Below are 22,537 nucleotides of genomic sequence, written 5' to 3'. Positions count from 1 at the left end.
ACCTAATGGCACATCGGGGAAATGACTTGACTTTGCAAGCCAGAGGTTGCCGGTTCGAATCCACCCCTGTATGTTTCCCAGACTATGGGAAACACCTATATCTGGCAGCAGCGATATAAGAAGATGCTGAAAGGCATCATCTCATACTGCGCAGGAGAAGGCAATGGTAAACCCCTCCTGCATTCTACCAAAGACAACCACAGAGTTCTGTGGTCGCCAGGAGATGACACTGACTCTACGGCACACTTTACTTTTTAAGTAGTAATAAAATAATGAATTGATTATTGGTCTTGCTATGGAGGCCTGTGTCTATTCCTTTTTTTAATTTCCTCGCACCATGTCTCAAAATTAGTTTGCTGGTCATTAAGGACATAAATTTTCCTTTTCACACTATACTTCCACTACCCAGTCCAACCCCAATAGCAGAACATCCTGATATTCACAATTGACAAATAATTGTTGACTTAGGGGATAGCCTGTTTTCTGCTGTAGCAGAACGTTACTAGGCAGAGCTTTGTTCTCTGCTACAAATGACAGAGCATTGCTACAGGGGGGAAATCGCCTTTTTGTTTGCATAAGTGCCCTCTAAAGGACACACACAATAAAGGTCAAGAGCTGTATTATCAGCAAAAATATAGATACTTTCCTGGAGCTGCTTGTGCAGTCACATTCCAGCAAACACTCTTGGGTAGCAATCTGACACTCCTAACCCTTCTTAACTCAGAAAGAATCACATTTTCCTTTTGCAATATATTATAATTTGAGTGTAGGGGAAATCTGATTCCCAGAATAGAAGAGCTTTCTCGGAGGAAGAAAGCTTGTTTTTAGGACAACACTCAAGACACCTGTTTTCTCAGGTTTTTAACTGAAATTAATTTTAAACGGTTGGTTTTATCTTATGAGATTGTTTTAACTTCTTATTGCATGAAATTGTTTTAATTGTGTTTACGCTGTTTTATGTTTGTGTTTCATATTGTGTTGTGTTTAAATTGGATTATTTTTCTTCTAAAGATGTATATATCAGATGGTAAATTAGTAAATGAATATATAAATAATATGTGACTCCTACATAGTAATATGCATTGGTTGCTCAACATACTGGTAGTCTGGAAAGTTGCTCAATATACTGGTAGTCTGTTGTAATCTCCTAATTAAGATTACAACAGAGGGCACTGGTGGTAGTGACCAGCACTGCTCATTTGAAGCCTGATTTTGAACATTTACTCAGAAGTAAGGCCCACTTTCAGGAGACTGACTTTATAATATGTATGCCTTATAATTGCTTCCTTGATTTGATAGTAGCCACTTAAATACATTAATTTCAGTAAACTGTTTATTCTTGATAGTATGTGTATTGAGATCACTTGAAGATCACTGCCCTCCCTGAAGCTTTCTTTTTAACTTTTTCAGAATCAGGGACTGCAAAATTGTCCTGATAGGAGGTAAAACCAGGGGCTGTTTCTATCCTGCACCATACCTAGATGAATATGGAGAAACTGATCCAAATCTGTCGTAAGTTGATATTTGCTTTTTATCTCCTAGGAAACTCTGTCTTGTTGCTTTCTCCATCTTCATGTGTTCTTTCTCCATCTTCTTTGTGTTACTGTTATCAAATGACAAACAGATCTAGCTAACATCCTTCTATTGATATTTCTCAATAACCATTTTAATTCCTTTGGGCTGCTCTTTCCATTTTCCTTTTTCACAGTAACAGTGCTACTACCTTGTTGCTTGTTTGCCCTGCAGCAGAGGCGTTTGTTGCTAGTGAAAGTTCTGTGTCAAGACTGGTGACTGGCAACATTATCTAACATTTATTTGACTTAACTGTGAGTTAACTCTAGTAGCTACACATAGACCGATTTTGAGTAAGTCAGAATGAAACAGAGTTCAAAAGTACTTTTCAATGTGTGTTAAACCAAATACTGCATTTTTGTTTTTCTTTCAAAGAAGAGGCAACCCTCTGCATTTATGTCACGGGCGGTACCGGAAACTTCACTTGCTATGGCAGCAGCACTGCATCATGGAGGAGATTGCTCGGAACCAGGAAACAACTCCGATCTTCCTTGGATTCAACTGGAACCTGCTTTGAGTTCCAGCTTCTTCTAGATTGGATTGCCATGATTGAGGCTCCTGAGAAGTCATAAAATGAGAAATAAGCTGCTTGCTTCTGATGAGAAATGCCTAGCCCAACATCGTATATTAAAGCTAAACAGTCCTTGTCAGTTCAGATTTCCTTAGAGATGTGCATAGTCTCCTAAATGTGATTGCAGAACAAGCAGAATGACAAGTGTGGTGGTCGGTGGATGTTTTGGTGTGGTTATTTTTCCACCCGAATCAGCTCTTTGTGTAAGTAAAGCAGATGCTCCAACTGCCTTGTGTCATCCTTACATGCTATAAAAGAAACGGCATATGTAATGCAAATAAAAGGAGCAAGTAACACTTCTCATCATGTGTATATGAGTTGACATGACCACTTCACTTCAGTTATTTCAGTGCATTTGGATATGAAAGTAGTGTATTTTGATTTATGTAATCCCTCTTTATTCACGTCTCTGTCTGTCTTTCAGTATAGCAGCTCTCAAAAGTAGCCATGGTCTCTGACTTACTCTTAGGGAGAGCACTGTTACCAGGCATCAGTAATCCATAGCACACTCAGAGAGTGAAGCAGGATAAATGAGAAGTGCACTGTGCAGAATAAACCCTATAGAGGATCTTGTAATGTACTGAGGATTGTTTTGAGAAGGAAAATAGGAGTCTTAACTCCTTTAACCAACAGAAAAGCCTTCAGATGGCTTTGACGGATCAGAATTCCAATGCTTTGCTTTTGGCATAGCCAGATCATTACTCTGTATAATGTGGTTCTTTTCTTCCATTTCTGTTTTGTATCTTCATTTGAAGTCCAGGTATTTGTCTATCCATTGCCATCATCTGGCAATGACAGCCAAATTTTAGCTACACCAATGATACCTTGTTTACCAAGTGAACCTGCACAGGCTGCAGTAAAACAGTCTGTTTAAATATTCCTCTGCTTTCCAGTAGTTAATAGCACCTGGAGGCAACTTAAGATGAAAGCTAGTTTAGTATATATACAAAGGGCTTTTCTTTTAGTCATATGTTTTGGTTCCTTGGAGACTTCAGTAAACTTCATGTTGTCTGATCACATGGGGTAGATTGTTTGCAATATCTAATGACCTATAAGAACTGACACTGAAATGTTTCAGAAGCTTTCTTCCTTACATGTTGATTGTAGCCATAATCATGTTAGAGGGAGAATGTGATAAGAGGATAGTTTTTTTAAAAAAAATAAAAAATTAAATATGCCTTTTTGTTTTACCTTCTGGGAAATTACCTTGTTTCCCCTCCCTTAAAGGTTAAACTATCCAGATGATTTTTTCAGTGTGTTCTGGCTTTTCTATTTCCTTTCTGGAATAATTTGTGTATGTTTATAAGAGAAGATAAGAAATGTGTGGGTTTGTATGTGTGCAAGTGCTTTTTTTTAATTAAAAAAAACCATTTCCCAATTAGCAAAAACAATATAAGTAGTAAAATCAGAAGACATAATTTCACACTTAATATCCTCCTTCACACCAATGCATTGAGGAGGAGTTATCAGAATGGTTCAATTAGAATGTTAATTATGTTTCAATATTCAAATAATTCCTACAGAACCTTTGCTTATTTTTCCGTTTGTTTCCCTGTGCAGTGCAAACAGGCTTCAGTGACTCTGCTCAGAATATTGCCATGAAGATCTCACTATATGCCTGAACTTTTTTCTGTTTTGGTTCTGTTTTTTAATGGCAAATTTCCATGCATACAAACATTTGGCAATACATAGATAAGCTGGCTGTAAAACAGACAAACAAAACCCACAATTGCTCTGGAGATGTATGTGCTGTGCTTAGAATGAAGGTGTTCCAGTAACCTTGCATGTTAATCAGAGACTAGACAAAGTTCATCCTTCAGGGTAGGTGGGTGTTAACCATATTTACCTACTGTGCCACCTTTTGATTAGCCATACATTTGTTAACACTTTCATACTTTTGGATTTAACATGGGAACCACACATGGACTTGTGCTGTTGCAATAGTTTTGGCATATTCTAGTAGCTCAGTCTTGTTGTGGGAAGATTTCCAATTCCTTTGAGGCAGCCTGCACTGTCTTTCTGGCGTGGATGGTTCCAATCTGCATGGAAATTGTTCTCCTACATGGAAATATTGGTCTATCAAATACCTAGCACAACATTTTTGTAATAGCTGGAGAAAGAGAGACTGGGAAACAAGATGCCCAGTGCAGAGGAGGATGAGTGCTACTTGCACAGTGTAGCCTCAAGCAGGTCGTGAATTGGATTTTGAAAGTGATGGGCATAATTCAACCAGCACTTGAGTCCCTAATTCCAATCAGAGTTAAGCACATTCTTTGCTCTTACTCTAGAATAATTCAGAATTTAAAATACTTAACTTTGTCTTGATTGAACCCAATAAGATCACTTCAGCTGCATATGAATGTTACCATTTGCTGAAGCAATTCAATAGTATGAGAGTGCAGCAGGTGGGTGTGAGCATATGTAGCCATTTAAGGGAAAATAAAAAGATACTGGTCAGCTGACTAAAGGAAAGGGAAAACTTGGGAAGCCTAAATGAGTCCCCTCCCTTCCCCAAATAGTTGACTGGTAGGATTCCAGTTGCTTTTTAAGGGCTATATGCTTGCAGGGTTGGACTGGAAAATTATGTGCACAGCAGCTGTTCACACAGTTTCTTTTCATTTAAAGATAGACAGACATCTGGAAGTCTAGCCTAGAGTCAAATAATAAAACTTAGAGCAAATGTCAGTTTCTTGCTCACATCCTAATTTGAGGAAAAGTTGAAGGGAAATAATCAAACTGGCTTCTGTTGTATGTTTGGACTTTTTTTAAGCAAAAGCTTATGTACAGATGAGAATGAGTTGGTCACTTTTCATTTCATGAATTGCTATGCAGTTTGGTTATCTGTGAATATAATCTGTATTTAGTGAACACACAGTACAAATGCCACTGATCTGAATTATAAAGAGTAGAATTTTATTTACATACATGCATATATTGGTATCCTTTAATTTCAAAAATGTAAATTTGAGCCTTGTATAATGTTCTCATCCTTTTAAAATACCTTGTATATGAATATTTAAAAAGGAAATAAAGTAACTTCTCATACATTGTGAATTTTCATTTTAAAATTTCACTTCTAGGACAATGTACTTAATAATAACTAGCAAGGAAAGCACAGAGATAACTAATAAATTCTTAGCCAGTATGTTGCAGTATGTGCTTTGTATCCTCAGATTGCATTTAGAAGGGCTTTTTCCTTTCACCTTTTCTCCTTTTTCAGTACAGAGCTTTGTTGAATGTACTGACACTGATGTGGACCATAATGTTTCTTAAATTTATATAATGTGTTCATGCTCATGAAACAAGGCCAAAGAATCTCATTGACAAATCTAGTGAGACTCCATATTGTACAGTAATTTAAGCGTAAGAAGTTAAACTCTCTTCCATTTTCACATAGTTTATAGCAGAGATTCTCAACGGATGGGTCCCCAGATGTAATTGGTCTTCAGCTCCCATAATTCCCAACCAAAGGCCACTAGGGCATAATTCCCAACCAAAGGCCACTAAGAGCTTAAGTCCAATAACATCTGGGGACCCACACATTGAGAAACCCTGGTTTATAGCATGTTGTGTAATATGCTCACCTGCCACTTTGTGTTTTTCATTGCTCATCCATTATGACTTCCAAGATAAATTTGTGCTGAAGGTTATTGATTCAATGGAAGTGTGGTGACTACAGAAGCACAATGCCAGGAGCAGTACCATTGCAACAATGACTGTAATAACACAATATATTATCGGCATAAATGACAGTTGGGGCTACAGCACCAGCAACTGCCACTGTTGCCATCTGCAATATACACGAAAGGAAAGGTGGTGCCATCAAGTCGATTTTGACTCCTGGTGACCCCAGAGCCATGGGGTTTTCTTGGTAGAATACAGGAGTGGTTTACCATTGCCTTCTCCCATGCAGTATGAGATGATGCCTTTCAGCACCTTCCTATATTACTGCTGCCCAATATAGGAGTTTCCCATATTCTGAGAAACACACCAGCAGGGATTCAAACCAACAGCCTCCTGCTCTCTAAGCAAGTCCCACAGCGCCATTAGGTGGCTCCTAAATATACACAAAGCTATAGGTCAAATAAACTGATTTAAGACCAGAGTTAAGGCTATCTCATTTTGGGACATAGGAAGCTGCCATATACTGAATCAGACCATTGGTCGGTCTAGCTCAGTATTGTCTTCACAGACTGGCAGCAGCTTCTCCAAGGTTGCAGGCAGGAATCTCTCTCAGCCGAAACCACCTGCTCTTCCTGGTGCGGCTCCATCCCCTGAGGGGAATATCTTACAGTGCTCACACTTGTAGTCTCCCATTCATATGCAAATAGGGCAGACCCTGCTTAGCTAAAGGGACAGTCATGCTTGCTACCACAAAACCAGCTCTCCTCTCCTTTGGCTCAAGCTTCACAAAGCTGGGAAACTTGATGCCTTTACAGATGTGTAGGATACTGCATCAATTCTTGCATACAATTCTGGTCACTACATCTAAAAAAGGACATTGTAGAATGGAAAAGGTGCAGAAGAGGACAACCAAGATGCTCAGGAGGCTAGAGTACCTTCCTTATGATGTAAGGCCACAACACCTGAGGCTATTTAGTTTAGAAAAAAGACAACCGGAGAGTCATGATAGATGTTTATAAAATCATGCATGATGTGGAGAAAGTGAACACAAAGAAATTCTTCTCTTCACATAACACTAGAACCAGGGGTCATCCCATGAAATTGATTGTCAGGAAATTTAGGACCAGCAAATGGAGGTACTTTTTCACACAACGCATAATCAACTTGTGGAATTCTCTGCCACAAGATGTGGTGATAGCCAGCAATGGCTTTAAGAGAGGTTTGAATAACTTCATGGGGGAGAGGTCTCTCAGTGGAGGACTATAGGGCATCTCCAGGCTTAGAGGCAGGATGCCTGAGTACCAGTTGCAGGGGAGTAACAGCAGGAGAGAGGGCAGGCCCCCAGTTCTTGCCTGTTAGCTTCCTGTGGCATCTGGTGGGCCACTGTATGAAATGGGATGTTGGACTAGATGGGCCTTGGTCCTGATCCAGCAGGGCTGTTCTTATGTGCCATGTGATGAGGAATGATGTTGTGCAGTGTCACAAATTGTGCTTGCTAATAACTTGTGCTCCAGGCACCAACACTTTTCCTTAGTCTTTGAGGCCCAGCTCAAGATGGGGAGGATATAGTGCCTGGCACCAGCAAAAATGCCCCCACATTGCCTATGTGGATGCATTGAAGGCAATGTGTGACATTGCACAACATCATTCCTGATCATGTGGCAGGTATGTTAAAGCATCAGCCAAACTCCAATTTTCCAGCTTCGTGGAACTGGAGCCAAAATGAAATAGCCTCGATTCTAATTTACATAGAATTACATAATTTGCTAAATTTAGTGTAGTAAATTTATCTAACTTGCATAGTTTCTGAAAGAAAATGTATCATTACAATTCACTGCAATTCAATACTCTTTCCAATGTCACATTTAGTATAATTAACACTATATAATATAATGCAGTGAACTGCATTACTTTTACATTTCTTAGTATATTCTGCATTATAGTAGAGTCTTACAGTCATCATCGTAGTATAATATAGTATGTACACGAGTATTTTTCAAGATGAACATTGAATGCTGCTGGAAAGTGGTAAACTCCTTCCCAATACTTTTGCATAGAACTCTCTGGGGAAGGTGCTGAGAAGGACTACACTTTGTTCTGTGTGTGCCTTTCAAGATGGCACTGGGGCTTTACAGAGCTCTGTTGTTCTTACAGACACATAAACCCCAGTGGTGGAGAAAGCACAGCATTATGTGGAGTGAAGAAATTACTCTCATATTGGAAATTTTATGCCAAAGTGGCCCCTGCTTGAAAAATAGTGAAGAAAACTGACTTGTAGGGATGTGCACGGAACCAGCAGGAGCCAGTTCAAGGGTGGGGGGACACATAACTTTAAGGGTGGGGGAGGGTGCACTCCCCCTCGCCGCACTTTCCCCCTGCCACGCTTTCCCCCTCTGCTGTACTTGCCCTCCCCGCCGCACTTAAAAACTGGTCTGGTGAGGTGGCAGCGTACCTCCCTGCCGCCCCATCCACTCCTTAGACAGAAGTAACCTGGGAGCATGCGTCACTTCTAGTCTAAGGAGCAGATGAGGCAGCAGGGAGGTACGCTGCCACCCCACCGGACCAGTTTTTAAGTAAGCACCTGCAGGGGAAACGGGGCAGTGCACCCTCCCCCACCCTTAAAGTTGCCCCCCCCCGCCTTCAAACTGCAGGGTATTTGAACCTGTTCGCAGGTCTGTAAAAGGGCCTCCGAACCAGTTTGCGCATCCCTACTGACCTGTGGAGTTCTCCTCAATCTCCCAACCTCCCCAAGATACAAGAGATAGGAAAGATAAATTAGCAAGCTGAGAATTGTGGAATGAGGGCATTGTAAATAGGCATTTCACTGAGATTATCTCAGTGTTTTTTTAAATATATAAAATAGGTGTAATTAAAGTGGTCCACTTCATTCAAGTCAATGGGCCTTAAAGCAGAAATCAAGTCCAGTTTCTGTGTCAGCATTCTGAAAATGGAGGATGGACAGCAAAGACTGTCAACTGAAGTAATCCTGAAGAAGTGTGAGGGAATTGCTCTGCTTGACAGATAAGAGGATGGGGGCGGTGAAAGGACGCTACAGACCTTGGGCAGGCTTACTCAGAGGTCATTTCCTCCTTCCACGCGCTTCTCTAACTACCCACCTGGCTTTTCCCACCTGTCCATTTCATATCTCCACCACTCCTGCCCTGCTCCCTGAGAGTTAACAGTCCATAACTAATGGAATAGGCATTACACTTGAAACAGAATTGTTTATAGTCCAAGAGCCTGTGTCAAAACATTTGAGTGATAAGTTATAAAAGGATTGACCACCTAAAGTTGTTAAACTAGTTATGGCATTTCCAAAAGCTCTAGTCTTATGAGCAGCTGCTAGGATGCTTAGGGGGTGCAAGGCCCCACAAAATGCTTTCTTGGGGCAAGAGGTAAAAAGGTAAAGTGTGTCATCAAGTTGATTTCAACTCCTGGCACCCACAGAGCCCTGTGGTTTTCTTCGGTAGAATACGGGGGGAGGGGTACCATTGCCTCCTCCCACGCAGTATGAGATGATGCCTTTCAGCATCTTCCTATATCACTGCTGCCTGATATAGTACCAGCAGGGATTTGAACCGGCAACCTTCTGCTTGCCTAGTCAAGCATTTCCCCACTGCACCACTTAAAGTGGCTGCGGCAAGTGGTGCACCTAGGTAATTTTGGAGTTTGGACCTAAAGGCCTTTGGAGGCCTCCCGCCGCCCCCACAAATTAAACATCATCATGCTCAGCCAGGTGAACACACCACCCCGGACAGACTAAAGAGGATTGGGGGGGGGGCAAAGGCTGTCAAAGCCCTGGACTTCGGCCCAAAGGTCCAGGGGTAAGAGCACCACTGCTTGGGGCTATTACTTAGCCCTTTTGGGAGCAGTCTGAAAGAGGTTAAGCCCCAACAAAGTCAGTCAGATTGGATAGTTTAGAATTATGTACATTCTCCCCCAACAGATAACTGCTTGTTTCACCCATGTACATTATGATGTAAGTAATGGATGGGATGGCATGGGATGGGATGAAGTAGTTTTCAAAAACGTGTTTAAAGATTCACATTTTCCTGGCAGAGTAAAAATGCACGCTCATTGGTTGAGCCTCAATCAGTCTTGTCTTTGACTTGGTTTGCACTGATTCCTTAAAATAATTTAGAAGAATTTGTGAAAGGAAATTCAGGAAGTCTGTGATTTGTACATTCCTGCATGACAGCATGTTTGTCTGCTAGCAACGAAGATCACATAGGAGCGGAAATGAGAGGAGGGAAGGCCACGAGGTTAGTATTAGAAGTGATTCTAGAACTAAAAAAACCCTCCTCTCCCCCAAATCTTGCCCTTCTTGCATGATGTGCCAGTAAGGGCAGCGGCAGGGGGCAGGTGGGGGGGTGTTGTTTGCCTTTATTTGTATTAGGACTGGCAAAATCTGCCCCTCCCCCAGATAATGAGAAATTGTTTGAAAATAAGGGACAACCTTTATTACACTTGAATGATTTAAAATTAAATCATGTCTCTGAGGTAAATAGGGAAACAGGCTCAGTCACATAGGCCTTGGTCAAGCTTGGCTCCATTGTGGGGGCAAGCGGGGCTGTGGGATTTCTGAAAATGGGACGGAGGGCAGGTGGGAAGAAAACGACAAATAAACTAACAAGAGTTTGAAACTGGATGTGACAGCAGCAAGATCTGAATGACTAAACCCAAATTTGCCCCAATACCTTTCAGACTCATGTCATTAGAAAGTGGTATCGCATATTTCTACATATTTGTCTTTAAGTACTTCTATCCAGAGTTATTACTAATGTTCTCTTCTGTGTGGTGATTTTTATAGTTGAAACCTTACTTTGTACTATCATGCCTGAAGCTCTTAGTTGGATGACAGGCAGAAACCCATTAGTTGTAGCTTCTCTGAGCATTTGGAGATGGGAACTTCACCAGTTTAATTTCTGGCTGTTGTGCAGCTGAAGTACAGGCCCAGTATCAACAGGTGCTGTTTCCATCCTCTTATGGTAGTGTTAGAAGATATTTTGCTTAAGCAGCTAAAAGCATAATTAGTTTCAAATAATGCATTGCTAACTAGAACAGATGATGTCAGCTGTGCCAAACAGAAGCTTTTTCTCTCCTTGAAGAGAGATCTGATACAAGCAGAAATAAATGTCTGTTTGGGAGAGTTGGAGCAGCTCACAAGCTAGATCTCTTGGAGGGGTGGCTGGGTTGGGGAAAATCACACTTAGGAGCACATTTTGGAAACTTTAGAGTTAATAATTGCTTCTGACTAGTACACAGTGCGCAAGCATGGAATGTGTTTTAATCTCAGTATCCTATCTTTATATAATAAGATCCTTGGTGTCTGCGTCCGTGTCTCAGACGATGGTTGGTGTCTGCGTCCGTGTCTCTGACGGGTGTTCTGGGCGTGCGTGGTGCGCGTGCGCAGAACACGCCGAGGGAGACACGGATGCAGATGTCGGCCGCCATGTTGGTGCCTGCGGCAGCGCGGAGGGCCCGGCCCGGCTGCGGAGGCCGGCAGCAGCGTGGAGGCCGACGGCAAAAGGCCTGGCTTGGCCGCGGAGGCCAGCGGTGGCGCGGAGGCCGGCGGCAAAAGGCCCGGCCCAGCCGCAGAGGCCGGCGGCGGCGTGGAGGCCGGCGGCGAAGAGCCCAGCCTGGCTGCAGAGGCTGGCGGCGGCGCGGAGGGCGGCGGGGAAGGGCCCGGCCGGGCCGCAGAGGCCGGCGGAGGCAGGCGATGAAGGGCCTGGCCCAGCCGCAGAGGCCAGCGGCGAAGCGGAGACCGGCAAAAAAAGGAAGCGGAGGCCGGCAGCTGCCCGGCCGGAGTCTGGTGTGGGGGGACAGAGGCAGCGGCAGGCCCAGCCCGGCCGCGGAGGCCACAGGCGGCGGCAGCCGGCCTGGCCCAGAAAGGGGAGGCCGACGGTGGCGGGGGCCCTGGCCCGGCCGGGGAGGTTGGCGGCGGCACAGAGGCTGGCGGCAGCGGCAGGGGGAATGGCGGCAGTGGGGCCCGGAGCGCACGACTCTTCTGGGCAGGGGGGAGGGGTAAGGGCAAGAGGGAGTGGGGCAGGGGGAGGGGAAAGGGTGAGAGGGGGAGGGGAGGGGAAGGGCAAGAGGGAGTGGGGAGAGCAGGAGGGACTGGGGCAGGAGGCTGACAGGGAGGGGAGGGTGAGAGAGAGGGGTGGGAGGGGGAGGGAGGGCAAAAGGGAGTGGGTTGGGAGGGAGGGGAAGAGAGGCAAGAGTGTGGGGCAGAAGGGAGGGAGGGAGAGTGGGGCAGGAGAGAGAAGGGAACAGCCAGCCCCAAAGAACGAGCCCATTAATATAATGGGCTAAAGAGGAGTGGGGCAGGGGGAGGGGGGAGGGGAGGGGAAAGAGAGTGGGGCAGGAGGAGGGAGAGGGGCAAGAGGGAGAGGGGCAGGGGGAGGGGCAAGAGGGAGTGGGGGAAGGGGAAGGGCAAGAGGGAGTGGGGGAGGGGAAAGGGCAAGAGGGAGTGGGTCAGGGGGGAGGTGGAAGGACAAGAGGGAGTGGGTCAGGGGGGAGGGGGAAAGGCAAGAGGGAGTGGGGCAGGGGGGAGGAGGAAGGGCAAGAGGGAGTGGGGCAGGGGGAGGGGGAAGGGCGAGAGAGTGGGGCAGGGAGGGGGGAGAAGGGCAAGAGGGAGTAGGATGGGGGGAAGGGCAAGAGGGGGAGTGGGAAGGGCAAGAGGGAGTGGGGCAGGGGGAGGGGAAGGGAAGGGCAAGAGGGAGTGGGGCGGTGGGAGGGCAGGAGGGACTGGGGCAGGAGGCTGACAAGGAGGGGAGGGTGAGAGAGAGGGGTGGGAGGGGGAGGGAGGGCAAAAGGGAGTGGGTTGGGAGGGAGGGGAAGAGAGGCAAGAGTGTGGGGCAGAAGGGAGGGAGGGAGAGTGGGGCAGGAGAGAGAAGGGAACAGCCAGCCCCAAAGAACGAGCCCATTAATATAATGGGCTAAAGAGGAGTGGGGCAGGGGGAGGGGGGAGGGGAGGGGAAAGAGAGAGTGGGGCAGGAGGAGGGAGAGGGGCAAGAGGGAGAGGGGCAGGGGGAGGGGCAAGAGGGAGAGGGGCAGGGGGAGGGGCAAGAGGGAGTGGGGCAGGGGGAGGGGCAAGAGGGAGTGAGGGAGGGGAAAGGGCAAGAGGGAGTGGGTCAGGGGGGAGGTGGAAGGACAAGAGGGAGTGGGGCAGGGGGAGGAGGAAGGGCAAGAGGGAGTGGGGCAGGGGAGGGGGAAGGGCGAGAGAGTGGGGCAGGGAGGGGGGAGAAGGGCAAGAGGGAGTAGGGTGGGGGGAAGGGCGAGAGGGAGTGGGGCAGGGAGAGGGGAAGGGAAGGGAAGGGCAAGAGGGAGTTGGGCGGTGGGAGGGCAGGAGGGACTGGGGCAGGAGGCTGACAGGGAGGGGAGGGTGAGAGAGAGGGGTGGGAGGGGGAGGGAGGGCAAAAGGGAGTGGGGTGGGAGGGAGGGGAAGAGAGGCAAGAGTGTGGGGCAGAAGGGAGGGAGGGAGAGTGGGGCAGTACTCTCGGAAAAGGGACCCCACTCTCGGCCAGAGGAGGCGGTGGGCCCGGCCGGGTGGAGGAGGACACGGTGCGGCCGAGGCGGCGGCGGAGCCACGGCCCTGGCCAGAGGAGGCGGAGTTAGCTGGCCCCAAAGGTCTACTAGCGCTCGTTAATTTAACGGGCTTAAAGTTACTAGTATGAGATAAAGTAGAACTTGCTAGAACTAGCAATCGCACACCAAGCTTTTGTTGCTAGCAACTTTTAATCTCTGGACCGGTCTGGAGGCCTTTAGAATGGCCTCCGGACTGGTCCGTGAACATCACTACCTAACACACAACAATGGATTTCTCACTGAGCAGTTGTTCTTTTCTCCTTGGATCTACCCAAGCTTTCTGTTACCACTTCTCCTTAGGTACATGCACACAGATTTTTTCAGGTGTGCTTTTTTAAGGCTTTTGCACAGTAGTACTATACACCACTTGTACCTTCTGGGTTTTTCCAAATCATTGTTGTGTTTGGTCAGATTACTGCAGGAAACTTAACCCTTCATACTTGGAATTAAAGTCAGTGTGGACGCCTGGTGACCACAGAGCCCTGCGGTTGTCTTTCGTAGAATACAGGAGGGGTTTACCATTGCCATCTCCTACACACTTTGCCTTTCAGCATCTTCCTATATCACTGCTGCCCGATATAGGTTTTTCTCATAGTCTGGGAAACATACCAGCAGGGATTCGAACCGGCAACCTCTGGCTTGCTAGTCAAGTAATTTCCCCGCTGCACTATTATGTGGCTATATTTACCAGACCTCCAAGAAAAAAACAGCAATTATGTCACAGCAGACCCAACATGGATGTTGCTTGTTTGGGGGGGGGGGGGCATGAACAAATAGGCATTACAAGCCTTGATTTCAGCTGCAGTATCTGAGCCCCACTCCACCCGCCCCCCAATAGCTAAAGTTGCCTTGAAGGTGAGTTTATACATACACGCTAATTGCTTAGAAGTGTTGCAGTTCGTTGCTGCAAGAAATGGTGAAACTATGTCTGTGATATAACAGAACAGACACCACAGAAAGAGCTTTTATATCACCTGACATCACCTCTGACAGCAATATTTTAAATAGGCAGTTCCCTTGCTCAGCTGCATGTCATCAAGTGAGAAGACACTGAGTGAGGTATAGACTTGTGCAAATCCTACATTAATTACTGTTTATGCTTAAGGGGCCTTCAGTAACCGTGAACCTTTCAGCAACTGCATGGAATGCTTTCCCCAAAGGCAAGTAGTTTTAGACAATAGTGTCCCTGTTAAAATCTCTCTGAAGACTGCACTGATCATGATTGCAATGGATAAGTTTCAAGAATTGTGACTTTAAAAAATGTATTACTCTTACTAAATCTGATTGGCATAATCATTGATGATAGGATCAGAAGTATCCAGCAAATCGTATTTATTTCTGTATCTGAGCAGATGCTGTGGCTTATAGGCTTGCTTTGCTAATGCCATCTGTGTCTTTGCACATTAATAAGAATTAGAAGAAGGGTTGTGCAGTTACTTAAGTCTGTTTTCCTTGGAACAAGATCGTGAATAGAAATATTGTTAAACTCTGAGAAACAGTCCTCCTTTGAAGGCTGCACTGTAGAGCACAGGCTTGAGCAGGGGTAAGCTAAATTATGATTGCAACCTACTCTTACCCCCTGTGGTTTCTAGAGGTGTGTTAAAGGGTGCTTACTCAGGTAGTTGGGAAACCCAAGTTCAAATCCCATTTCAGTCATCAAACTTATGGGGTGTCTCTGGGTCAGTCTCTTATCTCTCAGCCTAACGTGCCTCACAGAGTAGTTGTGGGGATAAAAACTGTGTACAACAGTCCTTGGCAGAAGCACATAATATAAAGGTTTTTTCCTCCAATTGCTTCAGATAAAAGCTTTACAGGATCAGATCAGGGTTTGCCCAGACTATCTTTGCAAGAATCCCAGCAGTTTATAGCAATACAGGTGAAACTCGGAAAATTAGAATATCGTGCAAAAGTCCATTAATTTCAGTAATGCAAATTAAAAGGTGAAACTGATATATGAGACAGACGCATTACATGCAAAGCGAGATAAATCAAGCCTTAATTTGTTATAATTGTGATGATCATGGCGTACAGCTCATGAAAACCCCAAATCCACAATCCCAGAAAATTAGAATATTACATGGAACCAAGAAGACAAGGATTGTAGAATAGAACAATATTGGACCTCTGAAAAGTATAAGCATGCATATGTATTCAGTACTTGGTTTGGGCCCCATTTGCAGCAATTACTGCCTCAATGCGGCGTGGCGTGGATGCTATCAGCCTGTGGCACTGATGAGGTGTTATGGAAGACCAGGATGCTTCATTAGCGGCCTTCAGCTCTTCTGCATTGTTTGGTCTCATGTCTCTCATCCTTCTCTTGGCAATGCCCCATAGATTCTCTATGGGGTCAGGTCAGTCGAGTTTGCTGGCCAATCAAGCACAGTACACTGTATACTTTTCAGAGGTCCGATATTGTTCTATTCTTCAATCCTTGTCTTCTTGGTTCCATGTAATATTCTAATTTTCTGGGATTGTGGATTTGGGGTTTTCATGAGCTGTACGCCATGATCATCACAATTATAACAAATTAAGGCTTGACTTATCTCGCTTTGCATGTAATGCCTCTGTCTCATATATCAGTTTCACCTTTTAATTTGCATTACTGAAATTAATGGACTTTTGCACGATATTCTAATTTTCCGAGTTTCACCTGTACGTAGTCCAAGAACACATCTAGCAAGTTGACTGGACCACAGTCTACTTTCGTCTACCCCTAGATCCATGTGCCTCGAATAGTGCAAGTTAATTACATAAAGCCAGAAATTCCAACCTGTACCCTTTGTGGTACCTGAGCACTTCCTGAAATATACTGAAACATTCTCGCACACACTGTAATGTTCAAGCTCAGAATAGTTTTGCCTCTTCACGCCTCTTCCCTCATCATTTTCCTTGCTGTTTCACTATGTATTGCTACAGTGTTCACATTCTTTAAATGCCCACCAAACTATTTTGCAAACCTGGCAAGATGATATGTGGCTTAATTTCTGGATGATAATATTCTGGATGAATATGTGGCTTAATTTCTGGATGAAAATATTCTTGTTACATACTTCACACGTTAAAAAAAATTAGGATGCTTATCTTCCTTTTAAGACTAATTACTTAAGAAAAAACATTTATTCATCAATAACAAAAACATTGCTATTTAAGACCAATGGCAAGGCTGTTTCTTATTGGTTTGAGCTCCACAAAGCCAAGAAATTAGAACCTAAGGCTGATGCTTTAACAGACATGCCACAAGATCAGTAATGATATTGTGCAATGTCACAAATATTCAAATATTCGTCTTGGAGGCAACAGCTCAAGCCAACTTCCTAGGAGTTCAGCAAGCTGAGCCGACAAAGAGGTAGCAGGGGCTTGTTCATGGGAGCAATGATTACAACGGTCAAGCTACACTGGCATTAAATAAATTGCTTGTGCTATAGGACATGGTGTATGTAATGCACCTCTTGGGTGACATGGCTTCATTGGCTGTGACACTCTGCCTTTCTGCACTTAGACTTGTATAGGCTAGCTCCGAATTTCAGATGACATTTGTACAACTTGGAGAGACAGTAGATGTACCATCAGAATTCTTTTGATGTCTTGAACATTTCACATGTTTGTATGGCTCTGAGAACACAACAGACATACATGAGTTACACTATATAATCTTCTGTGCAAAAAAGGGTGTAGTAGAATCACATCAACTGCCATATTGTTGTGATTGCCTGTAAAGCATATTTGCCATACTAATTAAAAAAGCTTTATTTGGAAAAATTGCTTGACCAGAAATTCCCAGTCCAGATGGCTATGAATGGAAGCAAGTGTGGAGCCACCATTATGCGGGGGGGGGGCGTGTTTCAAAGAACCCGGGCCACAGCACTCAGGGGTTGTGCCTCCTACCCTCACCACGCCCCCTGTGTCTGATGTCAGACTCAGGGGGCATGGTGAGGGCCGCCAGCAGCAGTCTTATCAGGGGGCACCACTGCCCTTCGTACAGCACTGGATGGAAGATGGCAAAGGTACTTACTATTTGTTGTATGACTAGGAAACCAGCATCTTGAACTATTGTTCTATAGGTCCAAACAGTCTTTTGTGCTGCACTCATGTGTATTTGTATGAAGAATGGTTTGACATGCATGACAACATGCTATGTAGAACAGTGTGACAACCAAGCTAAGATAAAGATTAGGAAGACTTTGAAGCAGTCCTTGAGGCAGATGATCATGATTTTTATGTTCAATTAAAATAACTTTATTTGAAAACATTGCAGTTTCCTACAAAATTATACAGAAATATTATGATTATTTAGGGTTTTCTGTAGATTAATGCTTCCAAAATACTAATAAAACAAGAAGTATTGCCATGGGAAAATGTTCTTTTTCATTTTTAGCTGTCAGTCTGTTACATTAGATAGAAAATCTATCACTAAAGTTGTTTGACCACCATATGTTAATAGTTGCTTATTATGCATTTTAAAGCTATTTTTTTACACAATAAGCTGGTTTTGGGGGGTGAAAGCTAATTATCAAAGCCATCACGGCTATTATATCATAGCTCATTATTAACCATCATGGCTAATATAATTCTGCTAGAGCAGGCCTGCACAATATAATCTCCCGGATAATATCAGAGCTCTCCATGATTTGCTGGCTTTCCGTAAGGCATGCAAGACAGAAATGTTCCGTCGGGTGTTCGGTTGCTGAGATAGCTGGTTGTAGAGTGATCCAGTAATCCATAGTTATTATGTCTTGTAATGAGTACTGTATGGGGTTGTGGTTATGGTTTTATGTATGTTGTATTTTATTGAACTGTGTTGTTTTGTATGTTATTGCTTGTAAGCCGCCCTGAATCCTATGGGAGTAAGGCGACATATAAATTTAAATTTTTAAAAAAAATACATAAGGTCCAGGGGCCATATCCGGTCAACATAAACTTTTTTGCTGGCCTGGCAGGAAGGAAGTCCTGCAGCAACAGGAGCCATTAAGAGTTCTTGGCCAGCCCATGACAAGCAGCAGCAGCTCAGTGTATTTGTCCACTTGAGACCAGACATTCCTCACTTGCCTGGCTATTCCCTCCCTAGGGCAGAGCACACTAACGCCATCCCTCACCCCTCTTTCCCTTCACCTTTCCCCGACTCAACCCTCTGCCCCCTCACTTTCATTATTTTTTTTAATAATTAATTTTTAGCATAATAATTAATACGCTGAAAATTGACCTTGGCTCCTGCACACCAAGTCATGGTTGGTTCCAGTCCACCAGGACATTTGGGTTGTGCACCCCTTTGCTAGAGTAATAAACAATCCCCAAAACACTAGCCCGCTGAGTCTCTCCAATTGTACCAATCAACCCATTTTTAGACCCCTGGTCCATAGACATGCTTACAGTCACAATAATGAATGGGGTCAGGGAGGCAGCAGAAGAATCTCCCATCTATCACAGCAGCAGTTGCTATGAAGAAGCTAGGAAGTCAAAATGTCACCATTGTAATCTCTGTTTGCTGCTTTCCCTCCAACTGGGACTGAGCCCCTCCTCCTCTTGTAGTGGCCAACAAAACCAGGAGGAGGAAGGAAAAAAACAACACCAAGGCAAACAAAGCTCAAACCCGCAAAACGTATATTATTTTAATGATTTGCTATTTTTCATTAATTGGATGTAAGCTGGCTTGAGAGCCTTGTTAGCTGAAGAGTAGGGTAGAATGCATTAAATAAATAAATGTTGGTAGTGGAGCTGGGCTTGCTTCTTCAGGCATGGTCTTGTCCTATGCCTGTTAAGATAAGGCAACTATGGAGGTGACTGGGGAGGGATCAGTCACAGAAAGGGGAAAGAGCTGGAGCCCACACACCAATGACACTAACAAGCTATCAGTGACCACTAGTTTAGTGTATGTGGCATAATCCCTTTGGGCTTCTTGTACAGTAATGCAGCCTTCTTTTGTATAGGGCACGTGCATGCTCATTGCCTCCTACTCCCCTCACATTGTTCACCCACCCTAATCTCTTGCTGACTTCTTGGATTACAATTAGATTTTAGCATGGGTATCATTAGGGGATGGGGCATGGACCCCCAATGAATTGCTCAGATCCCTGAATCTCATCAGCCACCTCCATAACCTCTTTCAGAAAGGAAGTGCAGTGATGGAGGCACCTACACGGAACATGTCTCATTTAGGAGCCCCATCTATCCCAGGTAACTTTACATAGCTAGGTCACTGTCCAAAGAACCATTTTCAGCCAGCATTTGTACCGTTTGGCCAATTCGGGAAGCTTGTATGGGGCATGGAACTTATTTGAGTGCTCCATATAATGCATTTAGTTAGAATCATAGTTCTCTGTTGGCTTCCTAGAGAAGCTAGGCATGTGCTGATGAATGTGTTGAAGGTTATGACTTGCAAAAGATATAGATCTGTAATTTTACAGATTATAAACTGGTTACTTATTTGAGGAGGAATATTTTTCTTCACTGCATGGTTGCTGGGGAAGAGGAATTTGTGTCTAGGCTGAGGAGAAAATCAGGCTAAACTGACTTCCATATGAAGTCAATGACTTCCATATGAGTCAACATAATCTTCAAACACCCTTCTCTGGATGCCCCCAGTCACAGGAGAGGGCCTTTTCAGTGCTGGCACCTGAATTATGAAACTTCCTCCTGAGACACATGATGTCTTTGTGATTGCTTTTTAGGTGTCAGGCTAAGTCTGCCATGTTCTCGAGGCTCTTAGTGCATTGGTTAGCCTTTTGGTATTTTAACGCCCCATCCCCTGACTTAAATGATTTTATCAGCTGTTATTTTAAAAAAAATACCTACTGTGCTGTTTTATTAAAGTTCATAATTGTTTTATATATTATTTTTTCTTTTTTTTTAAGAATGAGTTGTAAGCTGTCCTGAGACTTTTGACATAAGGTGGGATACAAATTCATACATAATATTAATCACTGTGGAGAATAAACAATTGGTTTTCCCCCTACAGCATCCTAAGAAAAAAGCTTTTCTAAATATAAATGCAAATTTTGTTCATTTATATGCATTATTTTTATTTGATCACTTGCTCTTCCTGGGTGCAAGCTAATAGTTATATAATGAAATATTACATATATTATTAGTAAATAATAGATCAACAGATCATGATATGTTATTTGTCTGTGAATCTGGGATTTGTTTTTAAAGGAAGAAAGTGCAACATTATTATTATTCCACTACATCCAATCACATCCCCTCATAATTCAATCTGCAAACTACCTGGTTAGTTTCCTAGCAACATTTTAAAAAGAAAGAGAGAGAGTACAGAATGACACTCTTCTTTCCTTAGTCAAAATAATCACCACTGATCAGTCTCTATAAAGACATGAAGTATTTTGACACTGTCAAAATACCTATTTTGCATTTGGTTTTATTTTGTATCTAGTTTTCCAGTACATACTGAAAAGCAGCTACCGGCTAGTTGTAAGTTTTACCCACAAACTTCAGTGCATCTGACCATCCTATACTGTAAGATCATAAGAACAGCCCAACGCCTATCTAGTCCAGCATCCTGTTTCACATAGTGGCCCACCAGATGCCTTTGAGAAGCCCACAGGCAACAGGGGATGGCACACCCTCTCCCCTGCTGTTGCTCTCCTGCAACTGGTATTTAGAGGCATCATGCCTCCGAGGGTAGAGGTGGCCTATAGCCACCAGACAGTAGCCATTGATAGACCTATCCTCCATGAATTTGTCTAAGCCCCCTTTAACGCCATCCAAGCTGGTGGCCACCACCACATCCCGGGGCAAAGAATTCCATAAATTTAATCGTGTGCTGTGTGGAAAAAGTACTTCTTTTTGTTGGTCCTAAATTTCCTGGCCATCAGTTTCCTCGGATGGCTCTTGGGTGTTTTCCAGACTTTGTGAGAGGAAGTGGTATAACATCCAGTGGCAGAGAGAAAGAGAAGAGGATGGGGCAGGTTATGTGATGGCTTTCCCTTCCTCCCTCCCTCCCTCCTCCCTCCCAGGATAATTTGTGCAAGAACACTGGGCTCTTGCAAAAATAATAATAATTGGTGATTGCAAACGAAGGAGGTACTGCTGGCACTGTTGTGCAAGAGAATGAAAGAGCACCAGGGCAAAACACACGCACAAGCTGTCTCCCTAGACCAAGAAGCAGACAAGTGATTTCAATTACCCAGACTCAACAATAATCATCATAATAAAACATACACACACCTCTAAAAGGGGGAGGAATAGTCTGCCTCTGTGCAAGGCACACTTCTACAGCTCAATCCTGTGTACTCTTGGGAGGAAGCCCATTAAACTAAATTGTTTACTCCTGAGTAAATCCAGCAAGCCTGCAAACTCTTCTCAAAACTAAAAATATCAGCAACTATTTTCTCATGCACATATAATGTTTTAAACCTGAAACATCAAGATAAGATCCAAATACAGGCTGTGGCTGTGCAAACGGCACCTTGCTGTTTCCGTATGCAAGACGGTGTCAAAACCTAGATTGTACAAACGTACACCAAACCTATAAGTAGTGAAGCAATTGTAAGTTGCCATCTGGGAAAGCAGCCTGGTTCTAGTGTTGTGAGAGAAGGCCCAATGCTTCTTAGTTTCCATTCATGGGATTTCCTTTTGTTATCTCTCATTGCCTTTCTTTGTATAAAGGCTTGATCATGTATGATCAAAATGAGCAGAAAGCGTATTTGTAGACAGATGTTTCCATTTAAACTGACTCATAGCTGAGATCTGCGTGGCTCCTTTCTCCCAGCGTTTCAGAAGAAATGGAAGACTACCCTTTTTCTCCAGGCTTTTGGCCAGTGAGTTTCCCTTGGCTCTCTTTTAAAAAACTGTAACTGTGTTTGTTTTATTTTAAGGTTGTTTTTATTGACATTTTATAATTGTCTATATTGTTTACTGCTTAAGTAATATAAACATATAGTAAACAAAGAAACAAAATAGAAATTATCAAATATTATTCTGTATGTCTTCAGTTTTCTTCTGGTTTATGATCAGTGATATATGGGTTTTGCTAGCTTGAAAGTTTCTTTTGAAGTATTGTCATACATTCTGAGTTGGTATGTGATGCTAACATAACCATTCACTTAACAATTAAAGCACCTTTCTGAGGGAGATCTATTTATAAATGCAAAACTGTAAATGCCATAAATCATTTCCCTTTCCTTAGGAAATTGTTATAGTCATTAAAAACATTCAGATGCATTAGTC

The 22,537-nt window shown here is 43.8% G+C and overlaps 1 protein-coding gene across 4 annotated transcripts in view; it reads left to right on the top strand.

Moving 5' to 3' along the window:
* Positions 1-5,188, top strand: part of UBR1 (ubiquitin protein ligase E3 component n-recognin 1) — a 183,595-nt gene extending 178,407 nt beyond the window's left edge. For all 4 annotated transcript variants that reach the window (XM_053271283.1, XM_053271299.1, XM_053271291.1 and 1 more), the window contains 2 exons: positions 1,411-1,512; positions 1,948-5,188. In XM_053271283.1, the coding sequence (XP_053127258.1) occupies positions 1,411-1,512; positions 1,948-2,089 (244 nt within the window). In that variant the 3' untranslated portion in view covers positions 2,090-5,188. The remainder of the gene's footprint in view (positions 1-1,410; positions 1,513-1,947) is intronic.
* Positions 5,189-22,537: the final 17,349 nt, after the last annotated feature.

The sequence above is a fragment of the Hemicordylus capensis genome, chromosome 1 (genome assembly GCF_027244095.1).
Source record: "Hemicordylus capensis ecotype Gifberg chromosome 1, rHemCap1.1.pri, whole genome shotgun sequence".
NCBI lineage: Eukaryota > Metazoa > Chordata > Lepidosauria > Squamata > Cordylidae > Hemicordylus > Hemicordylus capensis.
Note: the sequence above shows the minus strand (reverse complement) of the source record. Positions and strands in the feature narration are given on the sequence as shown.